Genomic DNA, 17,680 nt, shown 5'->3' on the forward strand with positions numbered 1-17,680 from the left:
TAACATGATACCTTAAACTGGTAGCATTCAATTTGTCCCAGCAACTATACTAAACCTAAGAAAGCGATCGATTGAAGCTCAAAGAGCCGATTCCATTAAATGAATGTTAATTAACATGTTAAATTAGTTTCCCAGGCTTGACTGACACGTTCTGTGATTTATTTGATTTTTCAGCAAGCTGTGGGACAAAGCAGGGAAATAAGTTTAATAGAAAATAAATTGGGTATAGATTACTGCCATTGATTGGCTTGCCGTAGTATATAGGGTAGAAAATTGCAAATTTATTTCACAAAGTGGACTTGACATTGCGTTAACTGGCGCCTCATTACCTGTCTTGTTCGGCATGTGGGGTCATATTTAGCTTTTTTTTAAAAAATAAAAATTACTGGGGAAGTAAGGAGTTGGGTGAAAGGACACCCCTTTGATCGACTGTTCTGTCGATCATTGAATGGGCTTTATCCTACTTCAAAGTTTTCAGGTAGTTTGCCAGTATTGGTTGTCGGTGGTCGCCAGGGTCTGCCGGTACTCTACACGGTTAGGATATTTCAACAGCCGAGTAAGTCAATTCAGAGCAAGACATGAAGAGGCAACTCAGCCAGTCGGGAGAGTTTTTTCAAATTCATTATCGGGTTTAGCAACATTTAGCTTTGAAAAATGTAATATCCCCAAAGCATACAATTAATAATAATTAGATTATTAGCGCTTAGCAAATTTAACACAAATATATTCCTGCCCGTTCCTTTTCTCTGTACATGATTAAACCGAATTAGACTGTAGCTCCCTCATTGTGCATTGTCTGCACGGATTTTGGCTGTTTACCGAATTAGCTATTTAAAATGAACTGTATATATAAATATATATAATACACACATATATATAAAAGGGTGATTTTCAAAATTGACAATAAAATTGAGATTTTTAAAACACTTTCAGAAGGCTGTTTGTGCAATGATGAATAATCAGAGATTGTTAACCTGACATTAATAATCTTGGCGAAAGACTCAAGTTTAACACGAAGTTTAAATTGTGTTTTCCTCTAAACCGAGGTAATACATATTACAAACTTTTAGAAATCCACGAAGCTATTAGGTACTGCAAATATATCACTTCTCTTATTATCTAGTTATTCTAGTTTTCACGCCAGACCCTTTTACAATCTTTATTTTAGGAACTGATTATCGTATAGATGAAACGGGCAATCGGTTTGGATCCGGTCGTTTACCCACAACCTTCTACGAGCAGACTGCATCAGTTAGCGCCATCCAGCAGTCACTGCAGAAATCACATTCTCATCACTTCGGGGCATCTTTTGGGATGAATAAGGGAGTGAGGGCTTCATCCTTCTAAAAGGCACATGGCACCCATCAATTTCAGACATGAGCAGCTAAAAAAACATGTTTACCTTCCGGAAGTGTCCGTGCGGGATACTATTGCCTTCCGCAGGATATTAACACGGGGTAAAAGTTGTGCGGGGAATGCAGGCGCGTTGTACGCCGATAAGCAGGGAACCCTGGTGCTGTGTTAGGAGTACAGAGGCAACGCTGGGTGCTGTTCTCTCTTAAATACTGAAGATAGGGATTACATGTGTATGCCATGAACCAATTTTTACATTAAAGTGCGATACATGCACTAAAAGTCAAATCATATTATGTCAAATTCACCCATATGAAATCAATTAAGAGCAATTGTTTTGAATAAACTGCAAATGAATATTTTTACCGTCTTAAAAACCGAGCAATCGCTATTATGTGCGGATAATCATATCGGCGATGTAATGCTCCGCGCAAATCTTTGCAAGAGTTGAAAGTGTCAGAGTCAAACGTACTTCTCTGTGAATATCAGAAACGGACTGGCCTCACCTATCAACACCATAATATTGCAGCATTGGACCATGTTACAATAGTAAATAAGCTGAATCGAACTTTTTAAAAGGGCTTCGCACAGCTTCCAGTGTTACACGATGCACAACAGGTGGGGTGTACATGTTTCATCCGTACGGCATTTGTATGCTGTATGATCTGTAGTGAGTTAGATGTTTTAAGTTTTTTTTTTAATATGGCAGAACAATAGAGAAATCATCGGCCACAAGGATTCAAGTGGAGCTCCATTGGAGCTCAGGCCCTTTCAATGTTGCTGTTTTATTTGTGGATTCTACTTAACATACTTTAGAACAAGCTTTACAATAAAACAGCAAACTTATTTTTAAATTTCTGTAATATTGATTCTTATCTCCTTGTCTCCGTGAAGAATCCCAGTGAAAGGAAACGCAAAGGTCAATTTCAAGTGTTATTTTCCGCAGAGAGCTGGAAGGGAGCAGCATTTCTGACACAGGAATATGGTTAACGCTTGTACATTTACCTCTCTAGAGTCTACAGCGTGCTCAAGTGCCCAATCGAAAACCAAACTTTAAGGAAATGTTGTTTGGGTAAGTCCAGTGCTTAATCACAGTTCCTATTTTTGTTGTCCAAGGTAAAGCGGCTATCTGTTTCATACAAGGGTTATCCACTTACACAGATGTATAAGATCTATGTGCACAGGTATACAATTTATTTCACCTCCAACAATATGTACTGTGTTTGAATCGAAAGTTGGTACAGGCTTTATATTTAGCGACTTCTAACCCAAGTTTCGAGTTCTTCAACCGCTCAACTTACTGAAGTTTGCAAATCTACTACTTCGGGCATGTCCTGTCAGCCTCCTTATTAGTTTGACATTTTCTTCCGGCACTTGATCCAAAGTATCTATCTCCAATTGTTATTTTGAATATCACTCGGTTCAAACCACAGGAAATGGCAGTGCATGTGAAATGTATGGCTCTAAATACACGGTAAATTGATTACGGAGAGGCGATTGTGAAGTTCACATCCCCACGTTCACTCAGCGAGTTTCGCCAAGGCGGCTGAACTGGGGGCTTGTGAAGGTCCAGCAAGCAGCAAAATCTGTCCCCTGGGCGCTCTGCAGGTCCCCGAACCCTCAGATGCAAAATTACAAACACTTCTATTAATTATTTATGCGTACATTTTAAACATTGATTCCCACACCTTTCGTGTCTTTGAATCGCGGTGGTGCAAAACTCTTCGATTTATTTGCATCCGCCTACGGTTTGCTATTTGTTCATATCAGAAATACAGCGGTTGAAGGAAAACATAAAACCGTCAGACATGGTTTGATGTTCCATTATGAAACTGGTGCATTTGTGTCCAAGACGGCATAGGTGTCGCACAGACGGGTTGTTTTCGTCATATTAAATATTTGCACATTATATTAGGATCAGATTTGAAAGAGGAAAGGTGCAGATCTCTACAGGTATGTGTTACATCACTACAATAATACAGAAAGCTGTCATCAATGTGACCTGGGAGTCGGCCTGGGCCCGGCCTTTTAAAAAGGGGGTTGGTGTGGTGGATGTCCAGAACAAGGAGCACGGGCAGTTAAAAGGCACATCAGGGAAGCAAGTAGTGTTGGATAAGATCCCTTTCATGATGCAACTGTCCAGAGAAGGGAGGCATGGAAAACTGACTGAGGTACGCTTCTCATCCCATTTAAAAATTGTAGAACAATGTGTGCATTTCATCTTTGTTTGTGATTTGACTTATATATTTGCAAGTCCTGCGTTTAAATATTTTCTACACGCCATAATGCTATTGAATTTGTACTAGATCGTAGCTGAAGTCACACACACAAACACACAGATAGTTATACACCTGCAACAAGCATAAATGTTTAGTATTACATGCATGGTATTTTCTTTCTAAGAGCTGTTAAACGTAATCAATATATATCTTGCGAAATATATTAAGAGTGCGGTGAGTTTTATTGTCGGTGAATTATAGGAGTATGTTTCTTGTGAGATTTTTAAATTACCAAGTGTTAAAACTGGAGAGAGAGAGAGAAAATCTCGATGAGAACAATAAAAATGCCTGTTACTTTTGTCGAAAAAGTGCTCAACACGGAGATCTGGAGTAAAATGCAAGTTCTGAAAGTTTGAATCATTCATTAGCACCTTATAATTACCCTGCTAATTAGGCTGACACAATACTTAATCACGAGTAATACGCCATCATGTCACTGGCACTTCCCATTATTCTGACATTCAACAAGAGTCAGGTTTCAGGCCGTAGTGAAATTAACACAAGTTGATACTCGGAAACACTAGTGGAGTAACTTCAGGCTCCCCACCTCCACCACCACCCCCCACCCACCCAGCAAATCGGCAATATATACATTTATACATGATATATATTTTGCACAAACTGTGCCAGAAGTCGCTTTGGCGGAATAGCGCTATAGTGCTTCAAAAACAAGTAACTTCATCAAAGAATAGTACAGACAATACTGGATGAAACACCTCAATAAAAGGGGAGCCATTCAAGAGAGGCGCACAGATCGAGAACAGGACTGACTAGCAGAGAAGGTTCAAAACAACGCACACAAAATGAAGGCAGTACTGTAGAACAAGTGCACCAAGTTGTATAATTATTTATTGTGTATACGTTCCAAGACTTGGGTTTTATATTTCACGTATGACCTTAACATTTGTCTGAGTAACAGAATCAAAGCTCAGAGGATGATATCGGATGTTCCAGGATTTCAAGTTGAAGGATAACTGTGAGAGTCGCTTGTTTCGATTGCTGCTATGTAGAGCAGAATGTGCCCAAGAATGCAACATTCTCCTCTGATCGACCAATCCACGCTTGAGTCAGGGCTACTGCAAAAATAAAACACCCCGGCCCTGAAAAAAACATTTTTTTTTTTGGAAACAATTTCCCAGTCAAGCCATTCTGCAAACAACATTGGCCTTAAACTGGTTTAATTGACTCTGATGCGGGTAAATAAACAACGACTAAAGTGCTCATTTGGGGAGGGAGGGGGTTGGGGTTGGGGGTGGGGGGGGAGATGATGATGGAAATTGATATTTTTTATGGTGCATATCCAATAGGAATTTGTGGAAGGTATAGCCCTTTCCCAGTTACTGTCCCGTGTTTGAAAGGGGGAACGATTTAAACTGGATATTGATAACAAGGTGGAGAGTGAGGAGAGTTTCAATTGTGGAAATGAATCTATTGTTCTTGTGAATTTTCACCCCTCCTGGCCTTCCATTTTTTTTTAGGAATATTCCAGACCGTGGCAACCGATACATAAACGGGGCAAATCACAAGTCTTTGGAATGTACAATCTTGTCGCTGTAAATGAAAGTTAGATGTTGGGGTGTGTGTAGCTTTACAATGCTGGAAGGCGCTGGAGGTAGAGAGTCTCAGTCTCGATCGCCCGGTTCTGAATTGACAAGATAAAATGCGGCTTGTCTGATTGGCTTGCTGCTTGAAACGTCAGCCTGTTAGGCCTTGGCAGACCAATGGGCGGAAAGAGTAATAAAATATGCGCTGGATTATAATAAAGAAAAAAAAATATGACACTCTGCAATGGCAGTGACGTCAGGTTAGGAAGTAATTGTCGCCCAGTGCAAGCGAATAGAAGCAAAAGAGCGTGGTGTCTCGGAGTTACCCCCCATTGCATCTCCCCTCATCTCAACTTTCAACAAAGTTGACTAACTAGAGCCCGCACCGTGGAATATCCCAGTTTTTTTAAAAAAAAATTCCTAATGCATTAATTTTAAAAGTTTGTTTTCTTTTTTTAAAAAAAAAATCAATGCAACGGTAGCTTTGTGTAGCAAAGTTTGTAGCACGTGTTAGATTGTATTTTCATTTTTTTTTTAAAAATTCTCTGATGCTTCAGAAGACAGCAAAAAAGAAACTGTTAGTGCACACACACACACACACACACACGCACTGATTACCAACGCTTCTGATTTTGAACAGCCTAATCGTAAACTCAATTAAAGTCCTGGCTGGGATGAAGACTCTCTCTTAGAATTGTAGCCCACCGCGATGGAAGGATCCAGCGGGTCTAGCTTTGGAATAGACACTATTTTGTCTAACAGTTCCAGCAGCCCGGTGCTGGCGAACGGTGATTTTCGGCACAGTGACAGCAGGACTTCAGATTTCAGAAACCAGGCCACCCCCTCCCCGAGCTCGGAGATAGACACGGTGGGGACCGCTCCCCCCCTATCGCCGATCTCCATGGAGCACCAGGAGCGGCATCTCGCTGCGGACAACCTTCATCAACATCAGCAGCAAAGTTTGCAGCAACCCCAGCAGCAGCAGCAACTGGCAGCCGGCAGCTCTGGCCCCAGGACTTCCACCTCCTCTTTTTTAATCAAAGACATTTTGGGCGATAGCAAACCGCTGGCAGCCTGCGCCCCTTACAGCACCAGCGTCTCTTCACCCCACACCCCCAAACCAGAGGCTGAACCCTTCAGGCAAAAGACGGAACCCGAAGAGATTAAAAACCGGGACAAGCTCGACAAACGAGATGACTCTCAAAGCGACATCAAGTGTAACGGTGAGTGTGCCCCGTCTCTTGTTCTGCCCCATCTTCCCTTCTGTTTCATGCATACGCGGGTGTTGCTTGCTTTTTTGGTAACTAACAGTTTGGTGGTGTATGCTGCAGACGGACTCACTCTGCACACTGGCAGTTTTAGGTGGCATGGGTGGGTGGGTAGGTGGAGTGGTAGTGGTGGTGGTGGTGGGGGGGGGGGGGAATTGTCGGGGACAATTCACGGCACATCGTGAGCAAAATCTGAGACCTTCGTTGGGGAAGCTTCAGAGGGTAGCTTGGTGGCTAATGATGCTTATTTGTTTCGTTCAGGGATTTTTTTTTTAAACATTTGGTAGAGCGTCTCTGTCACTATTGTTTATCCTTGTTTCTGCCGAGAAACTGATAGGAGTAACTAGACTAGTAGCGTGTGTGTGTGTATATATCTAGATGTATATATGCATCTATCTATATATATATATATATATATATATATCCCAAGCCTTTGCAAAACTATTGACACCGGGCAGTAATTGCGAGCCCACAGAAACCGGGAAGCATTAAATTCGGTGCTCATATCCAGGGAAATGCCAACGTGTGTTTGCAAAGACAGATCAGGCCTACTTACCTCTTATTCGCTAAACGGTTTGTGATCGTATCCTTTCGCTTTTATCCGTTGTAATTATGATATGGGAAGTAGAGAAATACACCCGCGGTCACTCACCCAACATGGGGATTATTTAATGCAGAGAATTACACGGAATTATCAGCGGTTTATCAATTTTGGGGCTGCAGGTTTTGATGGTTCTTTTTCGGAGGGGGGAGTGTACGGAAATTGATATAATTGGCCCTTTCTCCACGAGATTTAATCTGCTAATAGTTTAGAATGGCTGCTATAACGAGTACACAACTCGGGAAAACGTGCGATTAAGAGAATGATCTTTTTTTTATTAAATACTTAATCTGCTTTACTAGAAGATGATCACTTGCCAAACACTCCTAATGATCGCCATCAACCACCTTAGCCCTGTTGTAAATTGTGTGTAAATGAAGAAAACTGGTCTTTTTTCTTATAATTCATTCAGTGATTACTATTAGCATAATAGAGGGAGAGAAAGAGAGAGAGAGAGAGAGAAAAAAAACAGATGCAGAGTCTGGTCTGGCGATTTTTCTACCCGAACCTCCCCAGTGGGTCAATTAGAGAGATTATTGTTCTTCCTGCAGGGGAGATCATTGAGAACCACGAAAACTGGTACAAATAGAGATGGATTGACATATCGATTTCTCAGCATTTCAGTAAAAACTCAAAGTTGACAAATAGTATCCGGAAATCTTTAACGCTGTCACCAGCAAAGAGCGTAAGATTCTAAAGACATCAAATCAGTTACAAGTCCAGCTCTTATCATATGAAGACCGTTGGTTCAGAGTATAATTACATATACATATACATATATACATTTTGCATTTTAAATACTCTGGCATTTTGAATAATTAATAGATATGAAATCAGTATCAAATGTTGCTTTACAAAAGCTATTAATTGAAACGGTATTAAAGGCACACAAATGGCTGTTTTGCACATGCAAATGATATGCAAAATTGTGCAGGAAAATGGAACTTATTCTCAATCAGGGTTGCACAGGATGCTCCTCAAAGTAACATTTGTGTCCTGCTACCGGGCATGTGGGATTCACACGCTGCGGTTCTATCTCGTGCTTAGGGACAAAAGAGGAAGGCGACCGCGAAATAACGAGTAGCCGGGAAAGTCCGCCCGTCCGGGCGAAGAAGCCTCGGAAGGCGAGAACGGCCTTCTCCGACCATCAGCTGAACCAGCTGGAGCGCAGCTTCGAGCGTCAGAAATACCTGAGTGTCCAAGACCGCATGGACTTGGCTGCGGCTCTCAACCTGACAGACACCCAGGTCAAAACCTGGTATCAGAACAGGAGGTACGTGAGGCGCCCTGATCCCAGCCCCTTGCAATGTGTGCAATCGGCGAACACCCGAGCCGTTCGTCTATTTATGTAAACTTGTTACGTACAGATGGCACACACTCTCTGCAAAAGGATTTCTTTCACCCTCAACCTAAATAGTGTGCACTGTCACACCAGTATTCACTATCGACGACTGGAGAGTTGCACGGGCAGTGGGTAGCTATTGTGCACAAAACACACACACACACACACACACACACAAAACTGTGCTCCAGAGGAGGATTTCTTTTTTGCAAAGGGAATGGGGTTGTAATGGTCACCTATAACAGAAGGAGCCCACGAACAGTTCAAACATTTTTCCATTCAGTTCCCGTCCGCTTCAAACTTCATCTTCATTAAACGCAGCCGCCGATAAAGTCCAATTCTTCTGCTTTAAAATTGATCGTTGGTTTTAATTTTGAAATTATTTTATTGGATGCATTTTATATTTTTTTTTACAGAGCAGGGGAGAGGCAGTTCGACTGGGGTTTACCACCGCAGGATTTTTTTTTTGTGTGCGGTCTGATTTGTGTTCTATACGCTGTTGGCTTTTTTTTTAAAAAAATAGTTTAATTTTGAAATGTTCTCGAATTGAACTTCAAATTGCCTAATATTTCCGGCTGCCGCAGAGAAACAAAAAGTGGGGGGGGGGGGGGGAGGTATTTTTTGACCGAAGGCAATGAAGCTTCAGTTAAAGGACAACCGCAAACTCCAGAGATCTTTATCCACCTTTGACCACGGAAAACGGATGCGAAATTTTGCATTCAGCAGCGCTGAAGATAACTGGAGTTGCAAATGGGCGTCCAGTTGCCATCGATGCCACAATTTTTCTGTCTCATTACATACAGTTCCCAACCATGCTAAATCTGTCAGCAAACATTAACATCAGTCCCCAAATCCAAACAGGGCTTAGTGCATTGTACTTTTTTAAAAAAAAAGAAACCCTTTAGCATTTTATTCCGTTTCGTTTTTATTAATTGCGTTGCGAGGCGGGCATGCGAACTGAAAACATTTATCCTCCTCTCTGTTTGTATCTGAGCTATGTACTTCCATCTCATAGACTGTAACCTGCAGTAACATTTTACAATTCTCATGTACTAATTTGGCTTGTAATAAATTAAAAGTGTCAAGCCGCTCAAAATAGATTAAATGCTAAGAACGACCTGTGAATTGCGAATATCTGTGCATGTTTTACATATATATATGTGTGTGTGTGCACCAAATTGTTGTTAAGGATCATTTAAAATATTCAGGACCATTCTAATTATACAATCGATCGAGATGCTGCTTCGATTCTGTACAAATATATTTGAAAACTCCAAATAAATTCCATTGCTGGAGATTTGGCGTTTAACTTTGGTCTCTCGTATCTTCCTTCATATCACCTAGGGATTATTTGCACTGTGCGATTCCAAAGCTTCTCCTCCAACTAATACATTTTTTTTTCTTTGGTATTATTTCTGTACTATTTCAGGACGAAGTGGAAGAGGCAAACTGCTGTCGGGCTGGAGCTACTGGCCGAGGCCGGAAATTACTCCGCTTTGCAGAGAATGTTCCCATCTCCCTATTTCTACCACCCGAGCCTGCTAACTAACATGGACACGACGGCGGCGGCGGCCATGTATATGTACCGGACTCCACCGCCTCATCCCGGACTGCAGCGGCCGCTCGTCCCCAGGGTCCTCATCCACGGGCTGGGCCCGGCAGGACAGCCAGCGCTCAATCCCCTGCCCAACCCTATCCCCGGAACACCACACCCCCGGTGAAAAACAAGAGGGTGGGGGTGGGGAAAGATGGGGTTTGGGGGTGGGGGGAGAGTTGGTGGTGGGGGTTGGGGGGGGGGGGTGGTGGTGAAAGGAGGGAAGAGGAGGTGGGTGAAAACACAAAAAAAAAGACTGGAAAAAAAAAAAGCCGCTATGACGGACATAGAACGGACTCGGCTGTAATGTAAAGAGAACAAAAATGGAAAAAAAAAAGGTCGATGGTAATGGATTTGAAAACTTTGCACTGATTTCCGATGGACCTTTATATCTGAACGTGGCATGCACCAGAATAGTAAGAAGTGTACATTTCGAGGACTGGGTGATTTATGCGTATTTATTGTTTGTCGTCACAGAATCCCGGGTTGAAAGTATATAAACATTAGTACAGTACATACAGATTTTTTTTCTCTCTCATTTTCATGCAGTCTTTTCAATCAAATAAATACTTAGATCAAGTAAACTAGTGCTTTATTTTGCAGTTTGCTTCCTGTCTTTTAAGATACGTGTAAAAACAAAGGCATTTAAATAGGAGAATGCATTTAATAACACATGTCTTAATTATTTATGGAAAAGTGTTAGGAATGGAAGGGTGTAATTGGGCTGCTGGCGAGATGTGATTTTTTTTAAAGAAAAGAGGCAGCGCCAAGTGGAAGGAGTCCAGCTTGCTGTAATGGCTCATTGAAAGTTGGGCTCAACTGGTTTACCCGTGCTCTCTACAGGAATAATCCACGGGCTCGAGTTCATTCGCTGAAACAATTGGTGTTGAGTCGAAATTTGCGACGGAAGAGAAGTTCCGCTTTTCAGAGCAGTTGTGTACAGCGAGCCTCCCCCCACCCCAACCCAACCCAACCCAGTCGGTCAGCAAAGTGTTAAAAATGTCATTTTGGGGAGGGAATCTTCTGATACAGATATGGACGGGGTTATTCATCACCGCGCTGGTTGGAACGGTTTTGTTCGGTTTACAAAATTTCAACAGCTCTAGCTATTTTTTAAAGTTTTATATTTAGATATATATATATCTATATATATTCTATGTTTGTGTATATAAATGTAAGGATGTTTACCATGGTGGCTAGTGAATATCGTATGGGTATTCTTTTTTTCTCTGAATACTGAACAGCGCATCATAATGGATGGTTTGTTAGGCTGGCTAGCCTGCCTGGGAAACGGGAATTTATCCCAGTCTGGCAGCTGTTGTGGGGAAGCATAACGCTTGAAAGCACCGGCTTCGCCAGACAGCAGGCGTAAGGCAACTCAGCGTGAGCAATTGGAGCTAAAAAAAGAAACCCAGGGCGAGCATCTTCAATGCGAGAGATCGGAGCCATAATCTCACCTACACCCTTACCTAGTGTGATCTAAAGGGGACTATGTGGCGATGACAACCAAAAGCTTTTAGCCAACCTCACTCTAAGCTCATCAAAACAATGTCTGATCTTGCTCTAATGCGCGATGATAAATCTCCAGCCTCCTTTTTAACACTAAAACTGCAAAGGACAAAATTGAGTCATGCCAACTTTCAGTGCAGCCAGCGAAACTTTTCAAACGTTCATAGACGAATGTGGCGCTTGATAGCAAATGATTTCAGGTGTGACTGATGGCAGGTTAAAGCCAACGATGAGCATTAATTGCAGCCATTGGCCGTTACCCGTGAAGTCAAGAAGCGCCAATGTCCAGGAATTTCCTTAAATTATATATTAACGGTTTATTATTATCAAAGCGCACGGCGCCTACTAAACAGGCTCGCAAAACAGGATTTCCATCTGGTAGCAGCCCTCCCAGGTTTTGTTTTAAAAAATAAAATAAAATTCTCAGGCTTTTTGCTTGACCTACTTAAGCATCATCAGCCGAGCTGGGCTGCTTGCAATTATAAAGAAATAATAAAGTTACATAAACATTAATATACACTTGGAGAGGGGGTGGGGGGGGGGCGGAATGATCACTTCCCCTGGAGGTTTGCCGTCGCTTGGTGCTTTCATGTGAATAGACTCCAGAATGCGAGGGCCTCGGGGCACATTTGTTTTGGCTCCATAATTGGAGAATCATTTGCTGATTCCTCCACTAATAAATTCGCGTTAAAAACAAATTGACCTCAGCAAGGACCTAATGAAAGGGAATAAATGGCGCAGCGACGCCCACCTCATTTTCCCCTCACTCACTGAACCTTTGCAATCACATCGTCTCTGTTGGGGGCAGTTTGTTCAATCGCTGATCAACCGGCTTCCACTTATTTTCTGTAATTAGAATTGACGTGCCCGGATTGTATTAGTTTAAAGTTTATGATGTGGACAACAATCATTTTCAGACGAATTGTTTTAATAAGCCGTTTTTTTTCCCTGCTATTAGTAACGAGAGCTGGAACTTCTTATCAAATCGAATCAATCAAACCAGAGGATCGGAGAAAAAGAGGAGAGGGACAGGGCGGGCGGGGACCGCGAGGGTCTAATTTGAACGACATCTTCCCTTTTAACCGGGCGTTGGGCTAAATGACTGTTCTTTTCGCCAAAGCAACACATATATCAAAACCAGCTACATTAGCTTCAACTTTCCATTACTTTTCTGCTCCGAGTGTAAACAGCAGCGATACCCCAACTGGATTATAGAGATTCCTAAACAATACTGACTGCTTGACCCAGATTCAACTGGCGATTTTAATTCCAGCCATACAAATCACTTGAAGAGTTGCCGCGACTTCAGAAAGTTGCTCAATGTGTTTAAAAACTCGTGTATCTAATTACACAATCAATTGGAAAATGCCAATTTACATCCCATGCTTGTATTTTGCTTGTGCCGTCTAAATAATGTCATCATTTTTAAAAAAAAACTTTTAACAATAAATCCTCGGAGGAATGCGAAGCTTTAATGAACCGCGCTTAATTAAAGATTTACATTTAAACTGGCGATTGAGTTCTCAGTCTTGGATTTTTTAAACGTGTAATTTTGATCACTCCCAATTATTATTAATATAAATTTTCGAGCTGACTTTGTATACGGGATAAGTTGATGCTGGGCTGACCTATGCCTACCCACAGATTAATGCACTAAAATTAATGATCAATTTTCGGAAATTCAGGTTTTCTAAAAGCTCCCACTGTCAAAAAAAAAGCACTCGCAGAGTTGAGCAGAAGGTCATTTGCAAACGTTGATATGATTACGGCGACGGTTTGGTGGGCCTGGTGTTATGCCTCATAAACCTTTGTTGGATGTGCTCTAATCATGTTGTTCGACAACTTGAGACTAACGCTCAGTACGACCGACAGATACTATGTGCCTCTGTTTTTAGTTTACACTGTACGACCCTTCACTTGACTGTTGGAGAAACGTCGGGAGGGAGGGAGGGCGGGGGGAGGGGGTGCGAATTAGATAGTCTAGAACTCTTGCCCCCGTTTTCTACAAACACTTAATGTGTAACATCATAATAAATCTAACGTGAATGAATGAATATAGTAATGGAATAATGTTTATAATCCAAATTTTAATAGCTGAAATAAATTATGTTACTTGACATGCTCTTCCTGTTTGATTCATTCAGTCACAAAAAGCTAATTGCTCTATCCTAGCGCCACTGTCACTGCTTATATCCAATATTTACTTCAAATGTTCCTATTGACAACAAGGCAGGTACACTGTCAAAATGTTTCGCCAATTAGATTAACCGTTTGTTTTGTTACTAAAAAGTATTCGTATCTCGAACGGTTCACTTTCAAATGAATAGGCTAGTTAACTATTCTGTGCAAACCCACAGGGTTTTTGAGCTCGTGTTTATATTTTTGATTCAAATTAACTGTTTGTACCCGATTATTTCTTGACCAAATTGAATAACAAGGTTCTCCTTAAAGCCCCTTGAGAAAATAGGTTTGGTTATACCTTCTGTAATTCAATTGTGTATTAGCCAGCTTTGAAGTATTTAGAGAAAATACGGCATTCGCACACGAGACAGTGTTTTGAAGCACTACACAATTTAATGTGTGCAAAAATGCACCAGCAATCACATGGAAAAATGATAGTTTCCGTAAACTCTGGCTATAATAGAAACACGCTGTGTTGATCTAGGTTTAAAAATACTCAAATTAATATATGACTTTATATTAACAAAGGGTCGGGAAGCAAAGATATCAAAACTTCAATTTTACATAAATATTATTCTAAACAAATGTCCAGGGGTATCCGCCTGCAAGCTACAACAAATAAATTAAGACTCAAACTCTGAAGTGATTGCAACAGTCGTAATTATTATATAAGAAATATTTTTAAACGATCCAATGTGCACAACGTTTTGAAGTATGAAAGTTAAGTTCTGGTGTTGCATTCTATTAAAAAGTGAAAACAGTGACGAACTTTGGCATTAACCTGAGTTTGTTCTTTGATTTGATGTTGGTTTTAAGTACTGTGACAAACTCAGAAAATAAACGATGTAATTGACTAGGCAAATACTTCCAAAGAAGGCCTGTTATTAATTTTAAAACAGCATATTATAACCCATCGTTCTCATTCCTGTGTTTTTGCCTTGGGGTGCCTGTGGTCAATGGATTGGCAACACATTCCTGTGTATTAGTGCCCTCTCACACTGTTTTAGAAGATGAGATTGAAGTTGTAGCATGGACAGTGATTCAATTCTTAAATCATCACTTTCTCTTTTGCGCGTTTTGCCCAGTGACTGACTGGTGATAACACTCCATATGGTAACATCATACTAAACCCTATTTACATTTGAAAAGTACATCTTAGTTTGCTCCTTTTTGATTCTAGTTGCTGAGCCGTTTGACTGAATTCCATATGATAAAGAAATTTAGATTGAACACTGGTTCTTTCGTATAAACCTGACTGTATTTGCTCACAATGAGAATTTTGTGCTTTGATTCACCTGCTTGCTTGCCTCTCGGCAAACCTCTTCGAATAAACATACAAACTGAAGCCGTTGATCATTGTACTGCTACACAGCAGTTGATCCGTTACCTGCCTTACTTAGCTTGGATTTCACTTTCCAACCAACCTTTCGTTACGGGGGACGAGACGTCGACAGGCTGTGCTGAGCGTGCTTTTTGGACTGACGTGTAATAAGAAAGATTAGAATAGTTGTGTCTGTTCTTGTGCTGTGGGCTTGCTAATGCAATCTGATGAACATAATCTCTTCCAGTGTCAGACCATTCTTGGTGAACAAATTGAACCTATTTCTAGGTTCCAGTCTTTGACAATAAAGACACGTTTATTTACATGAGTTCAACGTGTCCCGGTTATTTGTGTTCAGAGGGCGCTACGTGCAATGGGAGAATATACGCTGAGACAAAAACACATTTCTCTAGACAATTGGGGCAACAGAGTTAAAAATACAATTTTAATATGGGCGTATTTTTTCTTGTCTCGTTACGTGGTGTCATTTTAGTGTCTAAAGTGGTTTACAGGTGGTTTAAAAGTTTAATGTAACTGCTTGTCTCCTCAGCTCCAGGACTGAAGGACACCAGAAAAAGTGGCCCTCTCTGTGGCGCTCGGCCCTGCACTCAGCTCCGTTTACAGAGATGTTAATGACGGTTCCGCGCTGGAACCTGACGTTCTGCTTCCTTCGTGTGTTTGTTTTACTTTCCGCACTTAGTCCCCCAGTTTATCCAGGTGCGGGCACTGGGGTGTGAGCATGCGCGCTTGGTGACCCAGGGAGCAGCTCAGCAGGGAGTTGGGGAGGGAGAGGGAGGGAGACACGGGGCTGCGAGAGAGTCAGGGGGAAGAGGGAGGGATCAGTAAGAGGGGAAAGAGGAGTTGGGGGGGAGGGGAAAGAGGAGTTGGGGGGAGGGGAAAGAGGAGTTGGGGGAAGAGGAGTGGGGGGAAGAGGAGTGGGGTAAGTGGAGGGGGAACAGGGGAAGGGAGGAGGGGGTAGGGAGAGGAGGAGGAAGTGGGGGGAGAAGGGAGAGGAGGAGGAAGTGGGGGAGAAGGGAGGGGAGGAGGAGGTGAGGGGGAAGGGAGGAGGAGAGGAGGAGGGGGTGGGGGGAGAGGAGGGGGGTGGGGAGGAAGGGTGGAGGAGGGGATGGGGAAAGGAGGAGAAGGAGTGGGGAGGGAGGAGGAGGGGTGGGGAGGAAGGGAGGAGGAGGTGGGGGAAGGAGAAAGAAGAGGGGGAGGGAGGGGGAGGGCGGGAGTGGGAGGGGATGGGAGGAGGGGGAGGGAGGGGGCGTGAGGGGATGGGAGGAGTGTGAGGGAGGGGGCGGGAGGGGAGGGGAGGACTGGAGGAGGTGAGGAGGGTTGGGGAAGAAGAGGAAGGGTGGAGGGAGGGGAAGCGGGAAGAGGGAGGGTAGAGGGGATGAGAGGGAGGGAGGAAGAGGATGGGGAGGGGCAGGGGAAAGCAGGATGTGGTGGGGGAAGTGGTTGGGGAAGGGCAAGTGGAGGGCAAGGGGAAGGGGTGAGAGTAGTGGAAGGGGAGGGAATAGGGGAGGGGGCAGGTGTAGGAGAAGGGGAGGGAGGAGGTGCGGGAGGGGGAGGTGTTTCGGTAGGGGGAACGGGAAGGGGAGGGGTTCGGGAGGGGAAAGAGGGAGGTGGAGTGGGGAACAGGGAGCTGGGAGTGTGGGCTCTATGAAAGCGGACGGGGGAGGGATGGAAGGGGAGAAGGGAGGGGGAGGGGAGAAAGGATGGGGTGGTGGAAGGCTGGAGGGGAGGAGGGTGAGGGGAGGAGGGTGAGGGATGGAGGGTTGGGGAGGAGGGTAATGGGAGGAGGACAAGGGTGAGGAGAGGGTGAGGAGGTGGGTGGAGGGGAGGGGTGGAGTGCAGGGGATAGGGGAGGGTGTTAAAGAGGGGTGGGTGGTGAGGAGGGGGAGAGGGACAGGGTGAGGAGGGGGAGGGCAGAGGGAAGAGCAGGAGCTGGGTGGAGGGATAATAGTTTGTAGGGGGAAGAGAGGAGGTGGGTTGGAGAGGGAGAAGAGAGGGGAAGGGAGGAGAAGGGTGATGGGGCAGAAAGGAGGGGTTGAGGGAGGGGTGAGGTGGGAAGTGGAAGGTAGGAGAGGTGGATGAGAAGATGGATGGGGAAGAGGCAAGGAGAGGCATGGGGAAGGTGTGGGGTGGGTAGGAGGAGGGGAGGGGAAGGCAAATGGGAATGGGGAAGGAGAAACGGTGCAGAGGAATGGGGAGATTGGAATGAGGAGGGGAATGGTGGAGGGGAATAGGCAAGGGGAATTTGGGGAGAAGTGGGAAGGGGGAGAACGGAGAAGTGAGAAAGGTGAGAAGGAGGGAGAGGAGAAGGGAGGAGGGGGAAGGTAGGGAGGGAAAGGGAGAAGGAGGGAGAGTGAAGGGGAAGGGGAGAAGGTGGAGGGGGAGTGAGGGAATGGGATATGGGGAGGGACATGGGGAATGAGGAGAAGGGGATTTGGGAAGGGGGTAATAGGAGAGGGAACGGGGAAGGAAATGGGGGAAATGGAATAGAGAGGGTATTGGGAGCAGAGGGAGGGCATTGGGAGCAGGTGGAGGGGAACATGGGCAATGGGGAAAGGGAATGGGGAGGGTGGGGAGAGAGGATTGGGGGTGTGTGGAATGGGGGAGTGGAATGGCAGGGAGGGTTCTGTGTTATGGGTTCGTTTGATGACTCAATGATGAAATCTTGAG

General features: G+C 43.7%; 1 protein-coding gene across 1 annotated transcript; it reads left to right on the forward strand.

The window, feature by feature from the left end:
* Positions 1–5,885: 5,885 nt before the first annotated feature.
* barhl2 (BarH-like homeobox 2) lies at positions 5,886–10,108 on the forward strand. The gene is made up of 3 exons (XM_041208666.1): positions 5,886–6,399; positions 8,093–8,318; positions 9,817–10,108. Exons 1-3 carry the CDS (start codon positions 5,886–5,888, stop codon positions 10,106–10,108), a joined length of 1,032 nt encoding a protein of 343 aa, XP_041064600.1.
* Positions 10,109–17,680: the final 7,572 nt, after the last annotated feature.

The sequence above is a fragment of the Carcharodon carcharias genome, chromosome 16, assembly GCF_017639515.1.
Source record: "Carcharodon carcharias isolate sCarCar2 chromosome 16, sCarCar2.pri, whole genome shotgun sequence".
Taxonomy (NCBI): Eukaryota; Metazoa; Chordata; class Chondrichthyes; order Lamniformes; family Lamnidae; genus Carcharodon; species Carcharodon carcharias.